This window comes from Onychostruthus taczanowskii, unplaced genomic scaffold, assembly GCF_017590055.1.
Source record: "Onychostruthus taczanowskii isolate IOZ18803 unplaced genomic scaffold, ASM1759005v1 scaffold37, whole genome shotgun sequence".
Classification (NCBI taxonomy): Eukaryota; Metazoa; Chordata; class Aves; order Passeriformes; family Passeridae; genus Onychostruthus; species Onychostruthus taczanowskii.
Genome location: NW_024501126.1, coordinates 4,896,970 through 4,919,887, shown reverse-complemented (window position 1 = coordinate 4,919,887; position 22,918 = coordinate 4,896,970). Strand labels below are relative to the sequence as shown.

The window sequence follows — 22,918 nt, the reverse complement described above, 5'->3', positions numbered from 1 at the left end:
TGGAAAAATCTGTTCCCCTCTAATCCACACAAATGGTTCATAAATCTGCATAGCAAGAATAAGAAAAAATAATGGTGCTTTTAAGGATTTGGGGGCTTAAACTCTTAAATGCCCCAAATCAAATGTCAATTAAATGCTTTTCCCTAGTTAACACCAGGTTGTCTGTGTCTCTGCACTCAGCGTTGCCCACTGCTTTATTTGGAGACAAGCTGTCTGCAAGTCAGCAATTACATCCCTCTGAAGGCTAAACATTAAGAGAGGCTTTTTAAAGAACTTGCCTCTTTTTGTTCAGGAAGGGGAGAAGCTTAAGACAAAACCTGCATTATTCTACACAAAGATGATCAACTATTCACACATATTTGAACAATTACTTTGGTTAGGACATGAGAATATACAGGCACGGAAAAAGAAGAGGGAAGAGAGAAAAAATTGTGTAGCTCCTGCTCTCAAGGCTGAGAATTTTATTAGGCAATCTCCTTTTGCCCCCACACTCCTTATGCACACAATTTCAACTGCAACTCTATAAATTAATCAGTCATTACAACGGATTTGACAAGACTACACGAAGAGCTGTTACATATTCTGAAGTGTCTGTCCCTCTTCTGAAGATAAGCATGCCTCATGCCTGCAAATTTAATCACTTTTAAAAAGCACAACATTTATCCAGACAAGATATGTCATATAACTCTATCACCTCTCTGTGAATATGGAAGCACAATAGCTCCTGCTAATAAGCTGAAATGTAGTCTGGCTAATAGGAAGGAAGGTGAGATAACTGATAACTTAATTAGGCATGTTGAGTTCAAGTACTAAACCACCATTACTATAAAGCAAGTAACGGTTCCAAAAATCAGGGTGGATCTTTTATGCATTCAGCAGAACTGAAGGAACAATGAGTCTTATTTTCATCAGTCATATTTATATATTAGTCTCAGAATGTAAGCATCCAATCAAGGTACTGAACACAAAATACTTCAATACAGTGAAAAAGCAGATTCACAGAACACCGCAGGTTCTGCTCAGCAGCATATTCTCAAGCTGATGGGGCTGAACCATGGGCAGATCAAGCACTGACATTCTGATGAAAGGGTTATAGTTAATTTCAAGAACCATCTGAAAGAAGCTATTGTAAAAGTTAAAAAGTTAAAAAGAGGCAAGGATTGTGTCATCTCCAAAGCTAGACGACAGGGGTACACTGAAACTTGAAACATTGGCATGACTGTAGAACTCAGAGGTCTTCACGAAATTCTCATCACAGAAGCCCACACAACAATATCACCAGAAACACTGAGATAAGGTGTATGAAATTTGGCAGAAACAAACTTCAAACAGACACCTTGGAATTTCTGTGATGGACTGGACATTATATATCCATAACGTAACAGAAAAGGGCTTTAAGAATTTCCTATTACCTATTTTATCTGCTACTGATATGCAGCCATCACTGTCTCATAAAATCTTAAGCTTTATTTGGCATAACATTATCAGAACTGCAGAACATACTTAGCACCAGAAATCAAACCAGGCCAAAATGAGAAAATGCAAAAACATACCTAGGATTATTTCTGACTTGGCAGAGGCTGTTCAGGCAGTAGCTATTCTCTAGCACTACTCTAGGACTGCCTGAGCTAATGAAAAGCATTTTTACACAATGCTTAAGCAACAAGAAATCTTGGTCACCAGTTATAGAGTGCAGGTCCAGAATGAAAAAAAACACACCCAGGAAAAAAAAACCTCTACCAATATAGCATTTTCAAGAGGAATTTGGTCACTGCTTGATTGTGAGACTGACATCGTAACTACTTAAAACAAGCAGAGAGCTAGGGGTGATCATAGCTCATTTCATTGAGTTTCAGATTCTCAAAGCAATCACTTGACTCAGTACCAAGGTGAGATTTTTTAATGCCAGAGGCTTGCTTTCTGTTGTCAAAGTTTGATTCTAGCTTTCATAAAATAAAAATTCACACCCTTTGCACTGTCCTTGATGGCAAAGACATTTATAAAACATCTTCTATTTTTCACGTCAACATTTGTTGGATCATGTAGGAATCCATCATACTGTACAACTTACCTGTTTGCAGGAGTGAGGAATATACCCGTTTTTTTTCAGGGCAGCATAGGATATTTGAAATTAGCAGAAAGCTTCATTGAGAAAAGACTTACTACATAGATCAGTTTGATAATTAACATAACTGAGAAAGATATAGGAATGGTCTGATATGTTCTGATAACCAGATTACTTATATCCATAAGGTTTTTTAATATGTGTTCTTCAGTTTGCTCCTGATCGCTAATATTTACATTCTTCACAGAGGCAAGGTGACACAGCAGGAATTTTAGTACTGAATATTTTGCACAGAACTATGTTAGAAGTACTGCTGAATGAGTCAGAGCCCTGTATTGACATGTACAGTAGGACAATCCCATTAACTGAACAGCTCTCCCATTAATAGTTACAGTGATACCCGAAGACAGACTTCTCTTCCACAATGTCTTTGATCCAAAATTTACTGGCCTTTTGAAAAGCTGTCCTTTGTGATTAAGATTTTACAGTTGGCTAGAACACCTACTAAAGACAGCATGGCTAGAATTTCATTGGCCAGAGAGTGCAAGACTAAGGCATTTTGAAAAAAGCTTTCTACTTCAGGAAATTCAGAAAAGGATATCTTTTGTTCAAATTATGATCTGGTCTCATTATTTTTCTTAATATTATTAATTATATCTTAATTATTCTCTTAATTTGGGGGTGCGTAGACACACAGTGGCCCAGAAGTGTCTTCTTCTGCAAACTAGTCCTAGATGTGCAAAGATGAAAGTAAATATCCTCCTGAGTTTCAGATGGTATGCTGAGAAAAAGCACATAAATCTAAAATACACAGGGAAAGAGAAGACTGTCCTTTAAGAAGACAGTTCTCTTGTTCCTCAGTGGTACTTAAGTTCTCCTATTTAAAAGGTTGCCACCAGCATGGAGAACTCAGGGTAGTAACTGTAAGCTCTTATTTTCTTCCATTTTTCTGAACATATACAGACATTGAGAGGCTGACTTCTAGATGTTAGCTCTGGTTTATGACAATCCAATCTTGAGAAAAACATGCTCCTACCTATGGTTCTGTTTTCCTGCTGCCGGAATAAATCTATAACCATTGCTTTGGCTGACAGACTCATAAGTCCAAGACACCAGAACAATTATCCATTCAGCTGCTGAGTCGTATTTACAGATTATTAATGCAAAACCTGTAATGCTGTCAGAACTCCAAGGAAGAAAATCTTTAAAGACCATACAGCATGCTGCATTGCAACCAACTATTAAACTGTAGGGTTTAATAAAAATTCTAGGATCCCTGTGAGCAATACTGCACTGCTCTGATAACGCCTGCACACTCAATATATACTGCCAATATTGTTTCCATGACATGCTGACAAACATATGCAAGGCCTCCAGACTTATCACCAACAAACAGTGATGTGATGACTTCAAAATACAACTACTTCAGTGGATGGCTAGAGAGGGACAATGTGAGAAAGCAATGTCCCAAGTTTTCAAGCCTATTTCCTCTTCCTCAACACAAGTAAGCTGATTTCTATTATAATGGTAGGTAGAACTCAGAAAGGACCACTTGATCATTATTACCCATGAAATTTTAGCAGTAAGCAGGAAAGCAAATATGCTATCTAATGTCTACGATTTAACATATAGGATCCTGCATCTCAAACAGCAAAAGATATTCTGCAGTCATGAAAAACACACCTCCTGAAACAACGTCTTATTGTAGAGTTTGTGCTTAAGGTCAATAGTGACACAGGGAATAATATCTTGCTATTAAAATAAAACCTTAATTATTGGGAAGAAGAAAGCAAGCTGTAACTCTAGGGTCTCCTCGTCGCCTGCATTTTCTTTATAATCTATATTTTGCTTTCAGTCTTCCAGTACCGGAAAATTTCAGATTATTTAACTTTAAATAAATTCAGAATCCTTCCTGAGGAACAATCCTTCCACAGAGGTAACACTGCATGTAACTCTAAAGTGAGGAGATGCACCATATTCATAAATACCTTCTTCTGAAGCTGACAGAAAAGCTCATCACATCATGCCTATTAATAATGCACCAGATGTTCTGGCACAAATAGCAAGTTGTCACACATGCCAGATGTTCCTCTGCTGCAACCCAGGCACAGCACTATGCCAGATCATGGCATGGATCAGCTGAGTATGGCAGAATAGGCTTCTCTTCCTGAATCAGGTGCAGCTCAGGACTGCTCAGTCAGAACTTTCTCCTCCTCGCACACACAAGTAAGAGCAGGATGAACTCATCAGTCATTTTTTAGAAACCTGCCATTCCATTCCAAATTAAGTTAACATGCTATCAAGTCTGCTAAGGACATAGGCCAGGTCATATACTGGCATTTTCTCATAAGGACAGACATGGTTTTTTATTTTCTTAGAAAACATGGCACTTCCTTTTACTTTGTGAATGCCCATGTTGATTTCAGTTCTATCTTGTTGAGAGCTTCCTTTTCACTTTTCAGTAATTTCTCTGGCATCAGGCAATGAAGTTTCACCTTCAGCATCAGGCTAACAGGACTAAGGGGAGTTCATTTTGTGCACTCCCAATGTAATAAGCAAATATTTGCATTTTTCAAAAAATTTATTACAGCAAAATCTTTCCCACTGATCTACTTAAACCAGAAGCATAGCTAACAGTATCACTGGCAAGTATCATGCTGTTCTTTGCTCATTAGCCAGATGGTACAACTAAAACATTTGTCCTGTTTACTGAAGGTGGCATAAAAAGGCAATTCAACACCAAAAGAGCAGTAGCATGAAGTAATTACAGAAAGTAACTGGAACATATTTAGGCAGTGCTTGTTCCTCAAAAGTTACTAAAGTTTTATTGAACACAATTCACAATTTTTAATTCCACATTTGATTAGTTTTTGGAAGCAGTCAAGAAACAGGTATTTGGACCTCTCTTGGTATCATCCAGTTATTCACTGCCACAGCTGACTGCATATTACATCTTGTTCCATCAATGCCTTTACCTAAGACAAAATGCTTCCTAAGATTCACAATAAGCTGCTCATGCCTCGCAGTGCTGCGCATTGTAATCTGCACTGCCCAATTCTGCACTGATTTAACTTTATACCAAAACAAAACCACTGGCAGAACTTTAAAGAGTCTGGGAACATATACTTCAAGAGACTGCAGCCTCCTCTTCCAGGAAGAGGAGAATAAAGCCCAGAAACTACTTTAAAATAAGGAAGCTGACAAGAGTTTATGCAAGTGCCCTGTTACCATTAAAACATGAACTAACTGCTTGGCTGAAAATAATGAGTATTATTCAATTTCACAGCACAATATAATGCTCATGTTCGATTTCAGGTATTGGGAACAAGGATCCCAATTTGACAATGGAAAATTTTGCTTAATGGAAGGATATATGAAGACATTTCTCCTCTTCTACTTAATCAGCTACTGTTAAATTGGGTTGTTGTATTTTATTACATCTAACTACTATCACAAAGGGTACCAAAGATTTAGGATGGAAATAAGACCCATTTAATTAATAAAAAAAATTTATTTCAGTAATTTTTCTGAGCAGAGGACATCACCGATTTGCTGTGGCAGTTTAGGGATAGTATCACATTAACTGCTGTATATACTGCTGTATCAATTGAGGCTTTGAAGATAACCTCTGCTACTTACTAGTTTAACCCATTAAAAGAAAAAGCTTACAATGTCACTGCTGGAGAGCGATGACACAGAAGAGGCAGATGAACCAGAGGACAACTGTTGTGTGCTGGCCAATGACAACGCCAAGTGCTGATTGTAAGATGGTTCAGAGTCTCTGTTCTGCTGCTGTTCTCCATTGCAGAGAGCTATCGGGTCTCTTATTTTCAACCTATTATCTGTTAACAGAAAACATAAGTATTATTTAAGAGCACAGAATACAAACACATGGGCCTTGAAGTCTAAGAAGAGCTGCAGTTTAACAAGCTAATTGAAAAACAGGCTCAGAGAAAACTAATCTTGGGTTAGAAAGTTACAGGTTCCTTTTATTTTTTTCCTGTATATCTGAATGATTAATTTCAAGGCATGAGTATTTTGAATTACATCAAAGTCAAGAAAAAATTTTAAGTTGGTTTCCTGCTATACCTACCAAGTTCAGGTGATAAATTAATTTTGCTCCCCCACTTCTTTTTAATCCAGGCCCTGTAGTCAATCACTTCTTGGGTCACTTTGATGATTCTACCTAATGTGCTAAAAAAATTTTTCAATTAAGTATTAAACAAAGACTGTTGGTTACATATTTGCAAGCATTTTAACAAGTTACCAAATTACACTAAAAGTCAGTTTAAGATATCCCTAACCAAAGAATCTTCTTGAACCTTCTTTTTCTTAGCATACCATTTAATCCACTGAAGCACCACTTATATTCACATTATTTTTTTACCATACTAACATGCAAGCAGTGACACACAGGTAAGATTTTTTACTCTGTATTTCTAAATGGAATGCATATTAACTATAAAGCATGAACATGCTGATAACAGCGTATGTGATAAAATCAAGTTATGGTTCTTGCATTTCTGCATACAGGAAGTTTTTCCACAGAATCTGGATTATAAATAGGTATGGGATGTACACAAAACACATCCCAGCACCACAACTGGCTGTGTGGAGACAGAGACATTCACTAACCCTTGCTTCCAACTTAGAAGGTGATAAGACCCCCACAATTATAAAGGAAGTACCATGGATCGTGAGGCAGTGGAACAAGAAAGAGACTGGCTCTAAAACAAGGTAGAATTTCAATATATCATAACAGTAAGAGGGTCAGAGAAAAAGCTTACCTGGTCCTGCTGAACAGTGACCAGTTATCAACAAAGTAATGTTTTTCTAACACACTTTCCCAACATTCAGCTATTTGAATCATACTTCTCAAGTCTTTTTGTTTGAGAGATAAATTTTCAAGCTCTCTTTTCATCAGAGACTAGTCACTGAAACATTAACTATAAACTCCACACTCAAGATACATGAAAAAATTACTATTGTACAAAAATGGGCTGTGCAAAGTTACCACTGTGGAGCAAGTAATGTTATTTTTTTAATCTTCAATGATTATATTAAAGTTTATTTTGTATTTCACATCATAAAGGTACCTTGTATTGGTACTGGAATTTTGTTTTGGTTTAGGTGTACAATGGGAAGGTAGGACATACAAAACCCTAACATATTTAGATTACCTTTACTAGGTTTTATAGTAACACTTTAGGTAGCAATAATTCTCCTACTATCCTACTGATTACTATCTCATACAAGACCAAATATCACATGTTCCATGTTAGTCTTCCAACTTTAAAGACATGTTACTGTTAGTACTGAAAAAGTCAGTCCTGCAAACACTGAACCAAATAATATCATCTAAATTACAAGTCTAAGTATGGCTGCAGATGGGCCACCAGGACAGAATGCATGTCATCCACCATTCTATTTATGCAATGTGGATAAAATGATGCAGGCTGGAAAATAAAATCTTGAATTTTACATGCAGAATTAAAGGTGTGCTTTAGAATTAATGGTCACCACCCAGAAATTAAAGATTTGGGTAACAACGGATCATACTTTCGGAACCACAGTTCAATAGCTAAGCAGAGCACGCTAAGAAAAGAACAAATAAATCAGAGGATCACTTTGTTAATGTAACGTTTTGTTATTGTATACTCCCATGACATAACAGCATTTTAAATACTCAATGCAGTTCTGGTTTCTCAGTCTCAAAGAGTAAGTTGAGAAAGAGGAAACAGAATGAAGACAGGGATGACCAAAACTGCACAGATTCAGCTGTGGCCCTAAAGCCACAGCTCCCAAAAGAGCAACACCAGTATGGGACTCAAACATGCACCAGCTGGGTGCATGCACCAGGACAGGGAAGGGAATCCTGCAGTTAGAAAGTTTCATCTGAGAAGGCCTTCAGAAAGAGTTGAGCTTCTACTCTAGGATTTCATAACTACCACCAGCTGTGGTCTTACAACCAGAAAGTAAACACAGGCTGAGTAACAAGCTTATTACATATGAGGAGTTTGTCAAACCTGATGCTTCTTGGAGTACTTGTCCTGGAAGTGAAGAGAGAGTCACGATCTCATAGAGCAGAAGCAAAACGAACAATAGAGGTTGGCATTTTTATCAGACTGGCTGACTGATATACTGAAGAGCAGGCAAAATAGGTGAAGTGAGTGCTACACCAACAATTGTGGCAGAGTTGCACGCACAGAATGGGAGAATGTGTTCTCCCACCAGTTCCTTTCAAAGAGCATGGAGATCAAAGCTCTAAACTCTCTTTTTTGGAATAAAGGCAGAAAAAGGAAATTCACTAGGTGATAAGGTCAGGAGTCCAAAGGCAGATCCATGCTACATTGCTTGTGCAGCAAAATTAAAAACGTTCATTATGAGACATCAGAACTGAAAGGTGATTAAGGTTATACTGACATATGCTTAATAAAGTAGCAATGAAAGAGGAAGCAAGTGTGATCAAACTAGGTATTGATCTCAAAAGAACACCACTTCCTATCTTTGGGACTCAAGCACATGCATGGGTTCAAAGAACAATTTTTTAAAATAAGCATTTGAAAATTGTGCCTAAATTTATATTCAACACTGGAAATACTTAGGAACAAAAAACCCTATTAATCTACCCTGCCTTTATTGTGAAGAATGTCATGCTTTTGGGGCTTTTATTTCAACTGAGGCCAGAATTTCCACAGATGTCTGAGACAAACAGTTCTTCAAATATGCTTGTTTGGAAGATAGAAAAAAAATACTATTAACTGGTTAGTAAAATCAGACAGGTCTCCTGAGAAAGATATCCCTTTACGTTTTTTCCCTCAATATTATCATATAGTAAGATGAGGAATAAGCTATTTAAAGATCTAGTTTATTTTATATATATTTTATACCTATATTAATATATATTTTTATATAATATTTTATATATTAATAGTATATTTTATATAAGGAAGAGACCCAACAACTTTCCATTCACATAGATGGAAAGATCACTTTCTACCTGGCTATGGTTGCTTTAAAGACTATCACCTGTAAACGACAACTCCAGACATGCAATAGGAAACTGCCTAGGCTTTCCCAAACTCTGACCTGTTGGCATGACAGGTCATTCCCTTATCCAGCTGCACCATGTCTAGCACAATACAGAAGATTTCCAAAGTCTAATTTATGCTGAAGGGCATGTGACAGCAAAACCAAGTCTTCCATTCCTCATTGCATATGACCTCTTCAGCTTCCCAGATGTGGCTACAGAGCTGTTTAGAGATGCAGTCTGAGCACACATTCCTAGCCAAACTATGTGACAGACCAGCATGTGAACCAAGATCCAAATCTGTGAAACATAAATATTAACCTTGGGATGGATTTTTGTCACATTCAGAGCAGCACAACTTCAGGGCTGTGAAATGATACCGTACCATTCTCTCCCTCTTGCTCCACATGTGAACTCCTGCTGCTTCTCTTTTGCTTCTGATCAACTCTTCATCAACCACAAGCTGGATCAACTTCTTGACATGACAGAAGCATTGAGATACTTGTTTTCAATCAGACTAAAAGGTCCATCTGATTCACCTTGTGACTGCAGGACTGCTAGATCTCATACAAGGCAAGACTCGGCAAGACTCAGACTGAGAAGGAACAGCACAGCTGACAGAAGACAGTACATAGGTACTTAGCCTGGGCAAAGTATAATATGATATTACACCTTAATATAAAGGCCATGGACAGGGTGGTAACAGATAATCCACTATTTAAATGAACACAAATCAAAAAGCAGAGCTTATTGAGAGCTTATTGTCAAATATCTGCTAAGGTTTCCTGTGGTTCCTCAAGAAACAGAACAGGAAAAATGGTCTCAAAACCGAATCCAAAGAAGGGCAATGAAGCTGGTGAAGGATCTGGAGCACAAGTCCTGAGAAGATCTGGGTTGGTTAGCCTGGGAAAAAAGGAAGCTCAGGGTGGACCTTATCATTCTCTACAACTGCTGAAAGGAGGTTGTACCAGGTGGATATTGGTCTCTTCTCACAGATAAGTGAAAGCATAAGAGGCGATGACCTCAGGCTGCACCACAGAAGGTTCAGATTAGATATTAGAAAGAATTTCAACAACAGGTTGTCAAGCATTGGAACAGTGTGTCCAGGGAAGCAATGAAGTTACTGTCCCTGGGTGTACTTAAAAGCCACGTAACTGTGGCACTGAGGGACACGGTTTAGCGGTGAACACAGTAGTGGCTGGGGTAACAGCTGAACCCATGATCTTAGTGGTCCTTTCCAACCTGAATGATTCTGTGAAAATATCATTCCTCACAGACTCAAGTGAGCTCACTTGAGATGGCACATGCTTTCCCAGAGACAGGCTAGGGGCAAAGATCATGAGAAAGCTGTTCAAAGCACATACGGACACCAATCCTTAAGCAGCAGATATCCTGCCCATAACTGTATTTCAAGCTATACTCATGTCTCTGTGGCCCTAAATATTAAGAAATCAATCACAATTTTCAGTCACCTTGGCTGAAGACAGCATCAAACTTTACCTTGCATACAAGCTGTACAAGTTCAAAATGGATAAGTCTCGTTTATTTTCCTAAGAGGAAACTCCTTTTTCCAAGATGATAGGAAGCTGCTTGCTCTAATAAAATCAACCAAACTCTCAATCAAGCTCTCCTAAGCCCTTCTTAAAAGGGGATAGGTGAGATTGACTGGGGAAAAAATAGTGTTAAGGTAATTTCTGTAGCTGTAAAAATTACCTTCAGGATTCAGCTGATTACTGTTTCCACTGAGAAGAAAGCTCTTCCATGACAGGAGATAGCTTTTAATTCCCACTACACCTCAGATGTTCTATTTGGAAGCCTGAATTACAACAGTGGTAAGAGTGATGTGAATCTATCCCTTATTATTCTGTGGGACTTGCTACCACAGAACATGATAAAGAAAAAAGCCTATGCTACTGAAGGACTATTATCTGACTTTTTTGTTTCCCATTGGGACTATCAGAAGCAGCAACTCTTTAGAAAGCCTTAAATTAATGTAGATATATTTTTTTGTTGGACTGACCCTGAAAATGAACTACAACAATCACCAAGAAAGATGTGAAATCTATTGAGTGTCATCTACAAAAGAGAACTCTGTACACAGAAACCTTCTGTGGGAAGAGGGAACATGAATTCAAACCCATCTGACAGTTCAAGAACCATCCCACTTAGGAAAAAGCTAGCCCCAATTAGGACAAAAACTGAATAAACTCAGCCTGGGGAGTTCAGCTTCCTGCAACTTCCTATCCTTTCAAGTACTCTTCATTTAGTCTCGACCCCTCTAGTAGAATGTCATATTCTACTAGAAGCCAGTCCCTGGTCTTAAATGGAGCCCACTGTTCATAGTTAAAGTTATGCTATTGTTTAACCTGCCTACTAACAAGTTTAGAAAAGGGAAAAAATGGATCAGGACAAAGGGTTCACAGATGTCCAGGCTTTACGTCAGGCCACCAAGAAAGGTCTTTATACAGAGCATGGACCACTCTGCCTTACAGCAGGAAGAGGGATCCACAAACATACCTGGACTACCCAAGCACATCAGATTTAACTGAGACCAAACATGGACATGTTGATTTCTGCAACAAACTTGTTACCAAACAGCTCATCATCCACTTACAAGTCCTTTGGCACTGACAAGACTGATGCTAGGGGAATTATTTGTATTCAGAACTTTGTTGGATGCTGTTCCCCTTGCAAGCCAGTGGCATGATATGTCACTGGCACAGACAGCCCAGAACTCACAGACAGGTCAGATATGACACCTGAACACTGCTGCTGGGACTGCTCCACAGGTTTGTAGTTGTGAACAAAATTCAAACATTTCCCAGATACAGTAACAGATAAAGTTCATGCAAAGTGTACATACTGATGACACCTGAGACTCCCATTAGATGCTATACAAATATACTTTTTGATGCCTGTAGCAAATACAGATACCTCATAAGAGAATGACTATATCCTTCAGAGAAAAACAGGTAAGTTAATGGAGATCAGGACCAAAGACAAGCAAACCTTCAGGAATCCCTAGGTTACTCTACCTGTACTTAGGTAAGAATGAAGTTTCATTCAGTACCAAGAATTGTCAACCAATATACATTTAACAGTGACCTTTAATGCCTTAAGACAGCAGTCTCAAATGTCAGTGTGCAACACTCCGTACCACCCCTTCTGTACCTCCATCACAGTGCAGTCTCAACCATTGTGAATTTAATACCACTGAAAACCTAAAGGATTTACAGGCACTCCTAAAGTACTGTCAGTTTTAAACTCACAAGTGAAAGACTGCATCCACTTTGATATAAACTTACTACAGGAAACTGTTTCACCTTCCAACGACATTAATTCTGAAAGTTTACATCATGACTAGAGTTTGCAGTTGTACTGAGATGGTTTATGCGACATCTTACAGCCATCCTTCTCTGTGATCAGCTGGGGAGCTCAAAGCCATTGGGATTTTAGGGAAGTCTCTGGGAAGAGACATCCTCTGATCTAGCCCAAATTCACACTAAGGGTTAGAACAAAAGGTGCTAGAGCAGATACATGAATGGAAATACCACATGGCTGCCATGCCTTCATTATCTTTCTCCTCTCTCTTTCAAAAAACAGAAATTGCAAAGGTGAGAGCTCAAAGTACTGGTTGTATTTCTAGGAAAGACACTAAGAACTGCATTAAAAATGGCATGTCTAGAAGTATGCTACTGTTAATGGCAGTTCTGGCATTATGATCAAACAGAACTGATTCTATTAGGTTTTTTTAATATAGTATTTTAAGTCTTTTTTTTTAAATTCTTAAATACATATCAAATCTTTTAAAACCGCTTATGGGGGATTTATTAAAGAACTAGGGAAATTTTTAGCCTTGTTGTCTAGCTTTCTAATTGTCTAAACAGGTAATTTGATCACACACATTTCCTTCTGTCACAATACAGACATGCATCATACTAAACATTAAACCAGCAAACCCTCCTTTGAAATACTTCAAGCAAAATGTTGGACTCATCCTGGGCTTTGTAATACTCTCTTCATTTCAGTGCTACACACTGAGGCATTGCACTTTCACATCCCTGGACAGGTTAAATTTCTGTGCAGATTTCAATACAACCACAGTTAAACAATAAATAACATTCCTTTTATGAATCTAGAAAATATTCCTCACTGATTACACAGATAAATGGATATTGAAAAAGTGAACTAATTACCTCTCAGAATCTCTATTTGGATACGATCTTGCAAGTGGTGATACTGCATGGCTAAGAACAATGTAGGCATAATCAAAAACTTGTTTCACTTGCATGGCACCATAAGAACTTCTGCCAACGTCGTTTCCTGAAATAATGTGACAGTCATCAGATCATCTTTTTTTAATATCAGTTATCAAAACATTACTCATACTTAAAGCTCAGAAGCCTCAACAATACAGACTAATTCTGTTTAAACCAGTTATCCCATCATAGCCACATCAGGAACACCTAAATGGGCCTATTTCAACAAAAGAAGTTAACCTTAGGAATGACACTGAACATTATGCACTCAATTTACCACTTCTAAAATGCTCATTATACAGTGCTTGAAGGAAACAGAGCACAGAGATCAGCTTAAAGCCCTTAGAGCTGTCTTCCAGAGGGAACCTACCAAGCTTAAAGCATCATGTCTCACTTACCAGTAGAGTTCCTGCAGGCCAAATTCAGTTTAAAATTTCATTTGTATAACCTTCATTATGTCAGACAGACTCACATAAAACCCTACTTAACCTTATCAAAACTACAGATTAATAAACCAGCACATACAGATATTTGTCGCCACAGGATAAGCCAGTTTTTCAAAAATCTATCATAGAATATTCCAGAAGCTTTGACAGAACTGGTTTTTGATCAAGTTTGTAGCACTCTCAACTGCCCTACTTTAGGAATGAGTGACACTTTAACAGGAACTCTTTCCAAATCTACTGCCATGTGAAGAACCGCAGAAGTTAAGAACATAGCACACCTTCTGTATCAGTGGCAATGTACAAGAACAGATCACCCTCTGATACCTAGAACAATCGTGCTGTTATTAGCAGAAGGCATTTGGGAGCTTCATGTGGATGTATCTGGCACCAGACATCAAAATTCACTGTCAGTATTCAATTTAAGAAACATAAACTGCTTTCAAGTTGCATAAAATATGGACTAGGTTGTGAGTGGGTAGAAAACTGCTTACAGTGCAAGGTTCCCTCCTTCAGAATGTGTGAAATGCTGTGAGCGCACTAGAAAGGGATGAACCACCAAATATGAAAATCAGATCAGAGCCCATGAATAAAAGAAATCAATGAAAAATCTGCTTTGAAAAATTGATGGGTAAAGGACAGAATCCATCCTTTGGAGGACAGAATCCAACATGGCCGAGTTTGACTTTAGATGAACACTTCACTCCCCTGAGTGTTTGCCCAGCAAGCCTCCATAGAAAAACCTGCTGAGATTTGTCATCCAGGAAAAAAAGATTCCTTTCAAAATTCTCCAACCATAATGCCACTCTAACAGAAAAGCATAATAAATGAAAACTAACTGAAAACATAAAAGCATTTTTGGAAAACAATTTTTCCAATAATTCACACGGTCAAATAAAAACTGATCAAGAAATACTTCCTGTTTACTGACATACTGAGTATCTTGCTCTGAATGCACCACTGTGGTATACAGCAGCCATTAGGCTCAAAGTTACAGAAGACACTCCAAATGGTTTATTTGCTATTGGACTCTACTCTGAAGTAAAAGCAGAGATCACTGTGGACCTAGGACAGTGAATCTAGGAGGAAACACATGGTAATGTTCTTCACAGAGGACTTAGCCCAAATGTGGCTGAAAAGTGACCAAAGTATTTTAGTGGTCATGCAATCAGAACACAATGTTAACTATACTAAAAAAGTGATGATTCATTCAGTAAGGGCTTTTCAGAGGTAGGACACTTGTGTCCAGCTGCATAATGATGCTCTAAACCTAGACATGTAAGAATTAAATTGAGAAGCAATACAGAAATGGAATACATACAAGCAGCTCAAAACACATAATCACACCTACCACTAAATAAAAGTCCATCTATAGTTGGACTTGTTGGACTTGATGTTAGGGCTCTTTCCCAACCTAAATGATTCTATAAATTCACATAACACTAATTAAGAATACACACTCAATGTGCACTCAAAGAAACCTTATTAGTTTAGTCTAACCCAGTGCTAGGCAGGTACATTTGGCATGTATCCTGCATAAAGTTATACCAAAATGAAGACAGGGCTGCCACAAAATATTGACTATTCCTTTCATCAGTTGTCTCTACATCCTCTGTTGTGCCAGCAAATGAAATCATAAGCCTTCCCTAAACCAATTACAGTAAACTTGGGCAGTTTAGTTTAAATCAATGAAGTTGTGTTTGAGTCTTGATTGAAGCAGATTTCAGAAGAGAGGCAGAATAGCTCATGCCATACCATGCTTGGTTTCCTGGATTGCCTCATTCTGCACCTGTAACTCATTCATAAAAATGTCTGAATTAACAGGTCTTAATCAATTATACAGTCTGCAGAGCTTTTTACTTGGGCTGCAGCTGGAGCTACTGTGAACTGCACCTGCCAAGTCTGTATAAAGATGACCCTAGCCAATCCAGAAAACAACAGATTAAAAGAAGCCAGAAGATCACACATTTGCATTTGCTGCCCTGAATAGATTTTCTTCTGAGATCACTCTCATTAGAGAACCATGTCTTACATAACTGAGCATCCTTCTTTGGTCACATCTAGACTGATCAGTTAAAGCACACAACCCAAATGCTGTCACTCTTTAAAAAAATCATACATACTTCAATCCTCAGATGTACATTAGCAGATAACAATGGTGTGTGATTTCATGTATAATTCAATCCTTATTCTTTCTTACAAAGCCTTCATCCCTAAAGGAGCATGTCCAAAATTTCCATCACTTGCTATCAGTATTACCACTCCATCAGGTAGCCTTCCTTTACCTGAAGCGGTTTTAAGAACACGGCCTGAAAAGGTAAAGGTAAGACCATGAGCTAGAACTGAAGCAGACCCATTTAAGCTATTAGCCAGTAAACAGCTTTTTGCAACATTCAGCATTAAAGAGGTTCTTTCAAATGCTAACTTCAATGAACCTGTGTATTTTTATAAACACTTGTGTTTTATACACACATAAGCAAATACATTTACAGGTTCTAATGACAAATAGCTGATACTGAAAAGCTGCAATGAATCATTCTGGGCAGCCACTAAGGCTAGAAGAGATAATCTAACAGATTTCGCCAATCTCAAATCTATTTACTTCTCATACTTGTGACCTATCAAGATGCATAAGCAAGCAACATGAAGCATAATAAACCCTGCAAGTTAAAGATTCTCTTTTCCAAGAAAACACATTGAATTTAAGGTTTAGAACTTTCATTACTGCCCACAGCAATTCAGAATGAAGACCCTCCTTATGAATGGAGCTGCACAGGTGGAACTCCAAGTTTTAAACTCAGTGTTAAAGAGTAGCAATTTAGCTACTCTAGCCACTGCCAGTCTGAAACTAGACCAAAATTATTCCTGTTCTAAGCATCAGAAATGACTGGAGGACCTTGATAATCACCTGATTCACTAAGGTATAGAATAACAAGCCCCCAACTCTGCTGGTTAAGTGCCAAGCTTGTTTTACAACCACAGATTAAAAGATTTGTCAATTGCAAACAGTTATGTCTTCCAAGACAGGATACTGCTAGACCAACGCCAGACAAGCCTCTTCCAAGATGACAACATCTACCCTGCTCCAACGTATTCCTGTGAACAAACTTCTGAGTGCCTGGCTTTGCAGTTCTCCTTAATAAATGCTTTTACTTTTTATATATTTTACAAAAAGGATAAGTGCTTTGAGAAACTGAAACAGTGCAGCTACAAGATACTTTTGGAAACTCCCTCCTTTAGACAACGCTAAGGGAATGATTTTCATCTCATTATCCTGTCCTCACCACTAACTTAAGATGAAAGATCTTAGACTGTGTACAAAGACCCAGTATAAATGATTACTTCAAAATGCATCACTACTATATTAGTCTGATAACTCAAATCCAGACCTCAACAAGCTTCCCACTTGAAGTGTTGACTTCTGACATCTTTGTTGGAATCCTGTTTCTTAAATCACAGAAATTATCATCTTCTGGCACACAATGATCAGTCTCTAAGAACCTCTGAGGAAACTCTGCAGTACCTAACAGAATCTAAGAAAACCCACTATAACCAAAACAATAACACAATATGGAACCCGGATGCCTGTTCCTCCCAAATCCAGGAACTAACAGAAGGTAATGAGCAGGTTAGAATCCTTCTGATGACACCTTTCATCTCTTAGTCAGACATCACTCACCATTTCACACCGAATAAAAACCAGTTCCTCCAACTTAAAGAAACTAATCCCACTAAACACATTCCTGTTCCCTACAAGACCACTTTAAAGCTATTCTTTTGAGTTATACCCTTCAGCATCCCATTGCTGAACTACTGCATACACTCACAGGAGCAACTTTTACACTACTTTGATAATCTTTGAGAAATTGAAAGGGAGAGGTTTTTTATCTCTGTACTTGTTGTCTCATTTTGGGATTAAAAAGCCATCTTTTCAAGTATTCTTCCAAAGCTTAACAGGAACCTTATAGACAGTTGTGATCAGGCTAAAAAAAGAAAAAATTGAAAACCAAAGTTAAAAACCTGTGCATAGAGTGCAAACACAGGTTTGCAGGGGTAAAACTCACCAGCAGTTTATGTTAAATTAAGTTGAAACATCTGTATCCACTCTTTATGAAAATAACTTATTCCCATCTCCTTCACAGTGCTGCCACCAACCCTCAGAGTCAGACATTGAGTGGATCTGAACACAAACTCATCAGAGATGACTTGTAAACTGGGCAAGGACCTGCACCCTTGGGAAAGATTTCTGTACTGGGACAGAAGGAATAACAGAACTAAAGTAATTAACAGAATTCTAGACCTTACTAACATACACTTGACAGGCAATTTTAGATACTGTAGGAATATGTGATTAAGTCTGAATCTAAGGAGACTGTACTCATCAGATCTGATTCAAAGAGCTATCCCAATATGTGCTACATAATCTTCCTCCTAGCTTCATGTGGCAAGTTCTGAAGGTCTGTGGTAGCTGCTAAAAAATATCCCTATGAGACATAGTAGTCAGAAAATTCAAAATATTGCCAAAACACTATCCCCTGTAAGAATTATATTATCTTATACCATACAAAATCTTTATTTAATTTAATTCTTATCAACTCTTTGACAGCATACAGCTATTCTTTCCTCTAAACTACAGTTCTTCGTTTCTGCAAGATTAATGCTAGGAGGAACAGTTCAGAGCCCCTGTTAGAATTTTTTTTTCCTTCTCCAGAGTACTATTAGCAGTGATCAAAACATTGCATAGCACACAATACTACACAAGTAGTAATTTGTTCTCCTTCAGTCCCTAGCAGATAGAAAGGAACAGAACTGGAGGGCAGTAAGGATTTTTGACTCTGAACAATTGTGGCTCATGCTGCTATTCAAATGGGTCTTCAGGCAAGTAAGTCCACAGTTCCCAAAGGAAATCTCAATGACAATGACAGTTCTGCACAATCACGCCCTAACCTATACCTGGCCAAGTAGAAGAGTCATGACGGACACAGAGTTACAAACATAACAGAGACATGGTCAGAACACGGAGTATCACAGCCTGCAACCTGTTCTAGGGAAGACTGAACATTCAGCATATTGAGTATTTAGAAAAGTGCCAGACTTCAGCTCCTGATCCATGGTATTTGCTTTAAAAGTGCTGTAAATAAGCAGTCTACACACAAAAAGTGACAGTATGGACTTTGACTGCCAATTACATTCTACAAATACTTGCGCTGAAGTCCAAATTAACTGAAAATTGACTTTGTTAAAAAGCTGGTTTGGAATTTCAGCTACTTGTGATGGCCTAAATAGAATACAAACTGAGTACTATAAAGCTGGAAATTTTCCTGGGGCACATAGCCAAAATTAAGCTCAATTATTTTGAGGGTTACTGAATTAAAACCAAATCTTAAAAAAAATAAAATAATTTTATGCTCAGTACTATCAAAAGAACATGCAACTCTAAAACTCTAACTGGCATTCCCTAAAGATCCCAGTGCAGCACAGAAGCCAGTTTTGCAAAACGCTCTCCACACCACCACACTGCTACAACTGGCTTTTACAGACAGTCACTCCTGTTCCTGTGCAGTCCTTGTGGTACTGCCCTGCAGGACAGGTGCTGCACCTGGGGCATTTCTTCCCCATGTGGTGTGACTTATCTGAAGTATGGCACCACAGACTGTGGCAGTAAAAACCACACCTTCCAATTTCATTCTCACAGCAAATAATGGAGAACTACTCTGCTAACAATCACCCTTCCAGGATTTCCTGGAATTCTTTCTACCTCTCAGTGCTATCAGAGAAGCTCATTATGTCCTCAACATAATTCTGGATCTCCAAAGCATTGTGCAACTGCATTGTGTGCATGTAATCCAATTTACACAGGCTAAGAATCTTATGAGACCTCAGGCCCATATCTCTCAGCCCCCCTACCTGACTGTACCTCTACAGCAGCAACAGCCTCTTCCCAGTGCAGCTTCTTAACTTGCCTGATGGACTAATGCAAGCTGAGAGCACAAGCTGAGCGAGAGCTCTGGAATATGGCAAGAAGTGTACAGTCTTACCAGGCAGAAGAGGATCTTCAATACATAGCATGGATGGTCTGTATCCATTAGTCATGACTTTCATGATTTCTTCTTTGGCAATATAGGCACCTCCATTTTTTATTCTAATACCAGTTTTCAAGTAGTTAAAATTCCTTCCATAGAGTTCAAAAAATTCTATTAGAAGCATTCCAAGGTTTTCATCAGCTCTTCTGGCATCAATTCTTGGATGTAGCTGTAACACAAACCAGTTTTTTCATATAAAAAATCAGTAGCTTTCAGACCATAACACAGGACAACAAAAAGGTCTAATTTAAACAGCTGAATATTTGTTCACATAAGTCTCAACTGTACAATTCATTCTTCATGTACTTAAACCACTCTCACACAACCTAGAGGGGGCAGCACCTCAGCAGTCTCTGAAGGCCAAAGAATTCTTTCATCTTCCTCATGTAGCTTTTTGAGGTTGAGGGAATTCTCTTCCCTAAGTCAAAAACAAGAAAGAAGTACTGCATACTAAATTATAGCCTAGTTAGTAACAAAGTAGTACCTGATTTTCCACAGCAAATCCATCCCTCAATGCTTTCAGAAAGTGGGGGCAATCTAGTTGCCCCAACTGAAATAGAGTTTGTGTCTCTATCTCTACTTATTATAATATTTGGTACACGAAATCTAAAGTAATATTTCAGTCAACCCCACCAGCAGCAGAATATGTAAGTTTTCCATTACCACAGCTGCTGAGAGATGCTAACCCCATACCTCATCATAGCTGTAGGAGGCTCACTGTCACAAAAATGTATTAAGAGAAGTTGTAACTTGTTTCTAACATTGTAACTTGTGACTATTTCATCAGTCAAGTACAGTATTGGCCAGTCTTAAGCATGTCAAGACCTAACCAACATATAAGAAAAAAAAACTTGACTGTTGGATTTCATCATTTTAATAAACACTGAAATCAACTACTCTGCACATTCAGTACCAGCAGTCTGGGAAGCAAGAGACAAAATGCATCCTGCAGACTTATGAAGCACCATTAAGATGATTCAAGTACAGGCCCTGGTGCTGAGAGCAGCACACAGCCTCTATGCCTTTCACAAGGCTCCTGCTGCTGTTCAGCTCACACAGGATAGATCCTGGATGTTTGAGAGGAAGGCCACAGGATCTTTCAAGAGTCAAACACTCAGAGCCATAACAGCAATGCTGTGCATTGCAAGGGGCATCTGAAGAAACAGTACACCCAAAATATTTTGAAGAACATAGAAACATAAGGAGTAGACTTACCTGCAGAAAACTAATTGCCATTAAAATTAGGCTGTAAGAGCTAATTCCACCAGTAAAAACTTCATTCAAATCCCTCTGAAGGAGGAACTGTTTTAATACTAAAATCAAGTAAGGTAGCAAAGAATATTTCTGCAAAGTAAAACAAGTTTTATCAATGACAATGTTTACATTCCAAAACAAATAAAGCAGTACACAATCTCAGCACACCAAGATTCATCTAATACAAAAATATTTCCAGTGGTGTACTATACAGCATTTCCACAGGAAGAACTGAAACTTGCTTTTTATTATTCTAGAAAGAGATTAATAGACTTCAACTCTTATGTGATCGAAGACCTTACGTATCAAGTTTCCTTCCCACCTAAAGAGCAAGACTTTTATATCCTTCTTTGTATGCCAGTGTCACTTACTACAGTCAAAGCTTTCACTCTAAATAGTACTTTTACTACAGAGCACAAAAGGAAACTTTTAAATGTGTAGCTACACAAGAATTGTTTTTTGACAGTTTAGCAGGACAGTATTCATAATGCAACATCACTTAAATTCAAGGTAAACAAAACTTGAAAAGAGACTTGCTTCAGAAGCAAAGTTTAGTGCCTATCTGTACATCTAGACATGACTATAGAAATTCTTTCACAGTGTACAGGTTTCTTCACTCAAACACCTAGCACTCAAAGGAAACACTGAATGGACACCAACAAATAATAAATTAAAATATCCATGTTTAATTAGTATTAATGAAAATAGTCTTCAGCAGTAAATTGTCCAGCCATACCAAAAAAGGTTAGCTAAGCATCTAGCACATCCTTGGTAAGTAGCATAACATTCAATACATGGCTGGTACCTTCATGTATTCCTTGATAAATCGAGCTGCCTTCACACCAGTTTCTACATTAAAACTGATGTCAACTTTCACTTCAGTCTCCTGGTCAGTGAGTTTTATTATTGGTACCTGAAAAGATTAAGACAAGAACGTGAATCCCCAGGAATACAACACTGGTGCTGTTCCCTAGCTTACTCGAGACATGGATACTAGCAGTCCAGATGATTGCTATCAAGTCTGTCTGAGAGGAGGTAACAATCCTAACCTGACTGACCACGGAATGCTTTCTAGGGAGGCGATTAATGTACAACCACATTAACTTACCATCACTCTGGTACACTACCAGAACCATTAGCTATCCGCCTTCACAGCTGCAATAGCAGTGTTTCATATGACAACTTAATTTACTTAATTTAATGACTCATTCCAATTAATAGGAGATCTTGTAATCTCATAACCTGTGGGAACTGCATTCTTCTGACCCAGTATTGCACCATTCACTTACTGAACTGACAGGAAATCAGTCTAGAAGAAAGTAATGCCTGTTGATTTATCAAGATGAACTGGTTCAATGCAGAGTCAAATGAAAGCCAGAAGAGATAAAGCAAAGCCACTGTAGCAATATGGCAGGAATAAACTAATATAAAATGACTGAATATGTAGTTTAGCTTCACACCACCACCTGCAAGGCAGTGCCCTACAAAATCATCTTACAATCATAACCTAAACTTCAGCTGATAACATTTATTTTAAATTGAACTCCTCATACTTTTAATCTGAAACAGAAAACAAAAAACAGCAGAAGTATACCATCATTTTATACCAGCATCAGAAGAAGAAAAATAAAAAGGAATAGTAGAATTGTAAGCCGAGGCTAGTGCTGTTTCCCATCATTAACTGGTAATACAGATTCTGAAAATCCCATTAATTCTCAGGTAAACCAAAGAATACCAAAGCTACTGTTATGTACTGCTACTCTAATCAAAGCCACAGGAATATT

General features: G+C 38.1%; 1 protein-coding gene across 4 annotated transcripts in view; it reads right to left on the bottom strand.

Annotated features, from left to right (window-relative positions):
* Nucleotides 1-22,918, bottom strand: part of TENT4A (terminal nucleotidyltransferase 4A) — a 58,442-nt gene that overhangs the window by 17,400 nt on the left and 18,124 nt on the right. For all 4 annotated transcript variants that reach the window (XM_041411829.1, XM_041411830.1, XM_041411831.1 and 1 more), the window contains exons 5-10: nt 21,940-22,047; nt 21,096-21,224; nt 19,836-20,049; nt 13,292-13,418; nt 6,159-6,259; nt 5,735-5,907 (exon numbers count right to left, since the gene is read on the bottom strand). In XM_041411829.1, the coding sequence (XP_041267763.1) occupies nt 5,735-5,907; nt 6,159-6,259; nt 13,292-13,418; nt 19,836-20,049; nt 21,096-21,224; nt 21,940-22,047 (852 nt within the window). The remainder of the gene's footprint in view (nt 1-5,734; nt 5,908-6,158; nt 6,260-13,291; nt 13,419-19,835; nt 20,050-21,095; nt 21,225-21,939; nt 22,048-22,918) is intronic.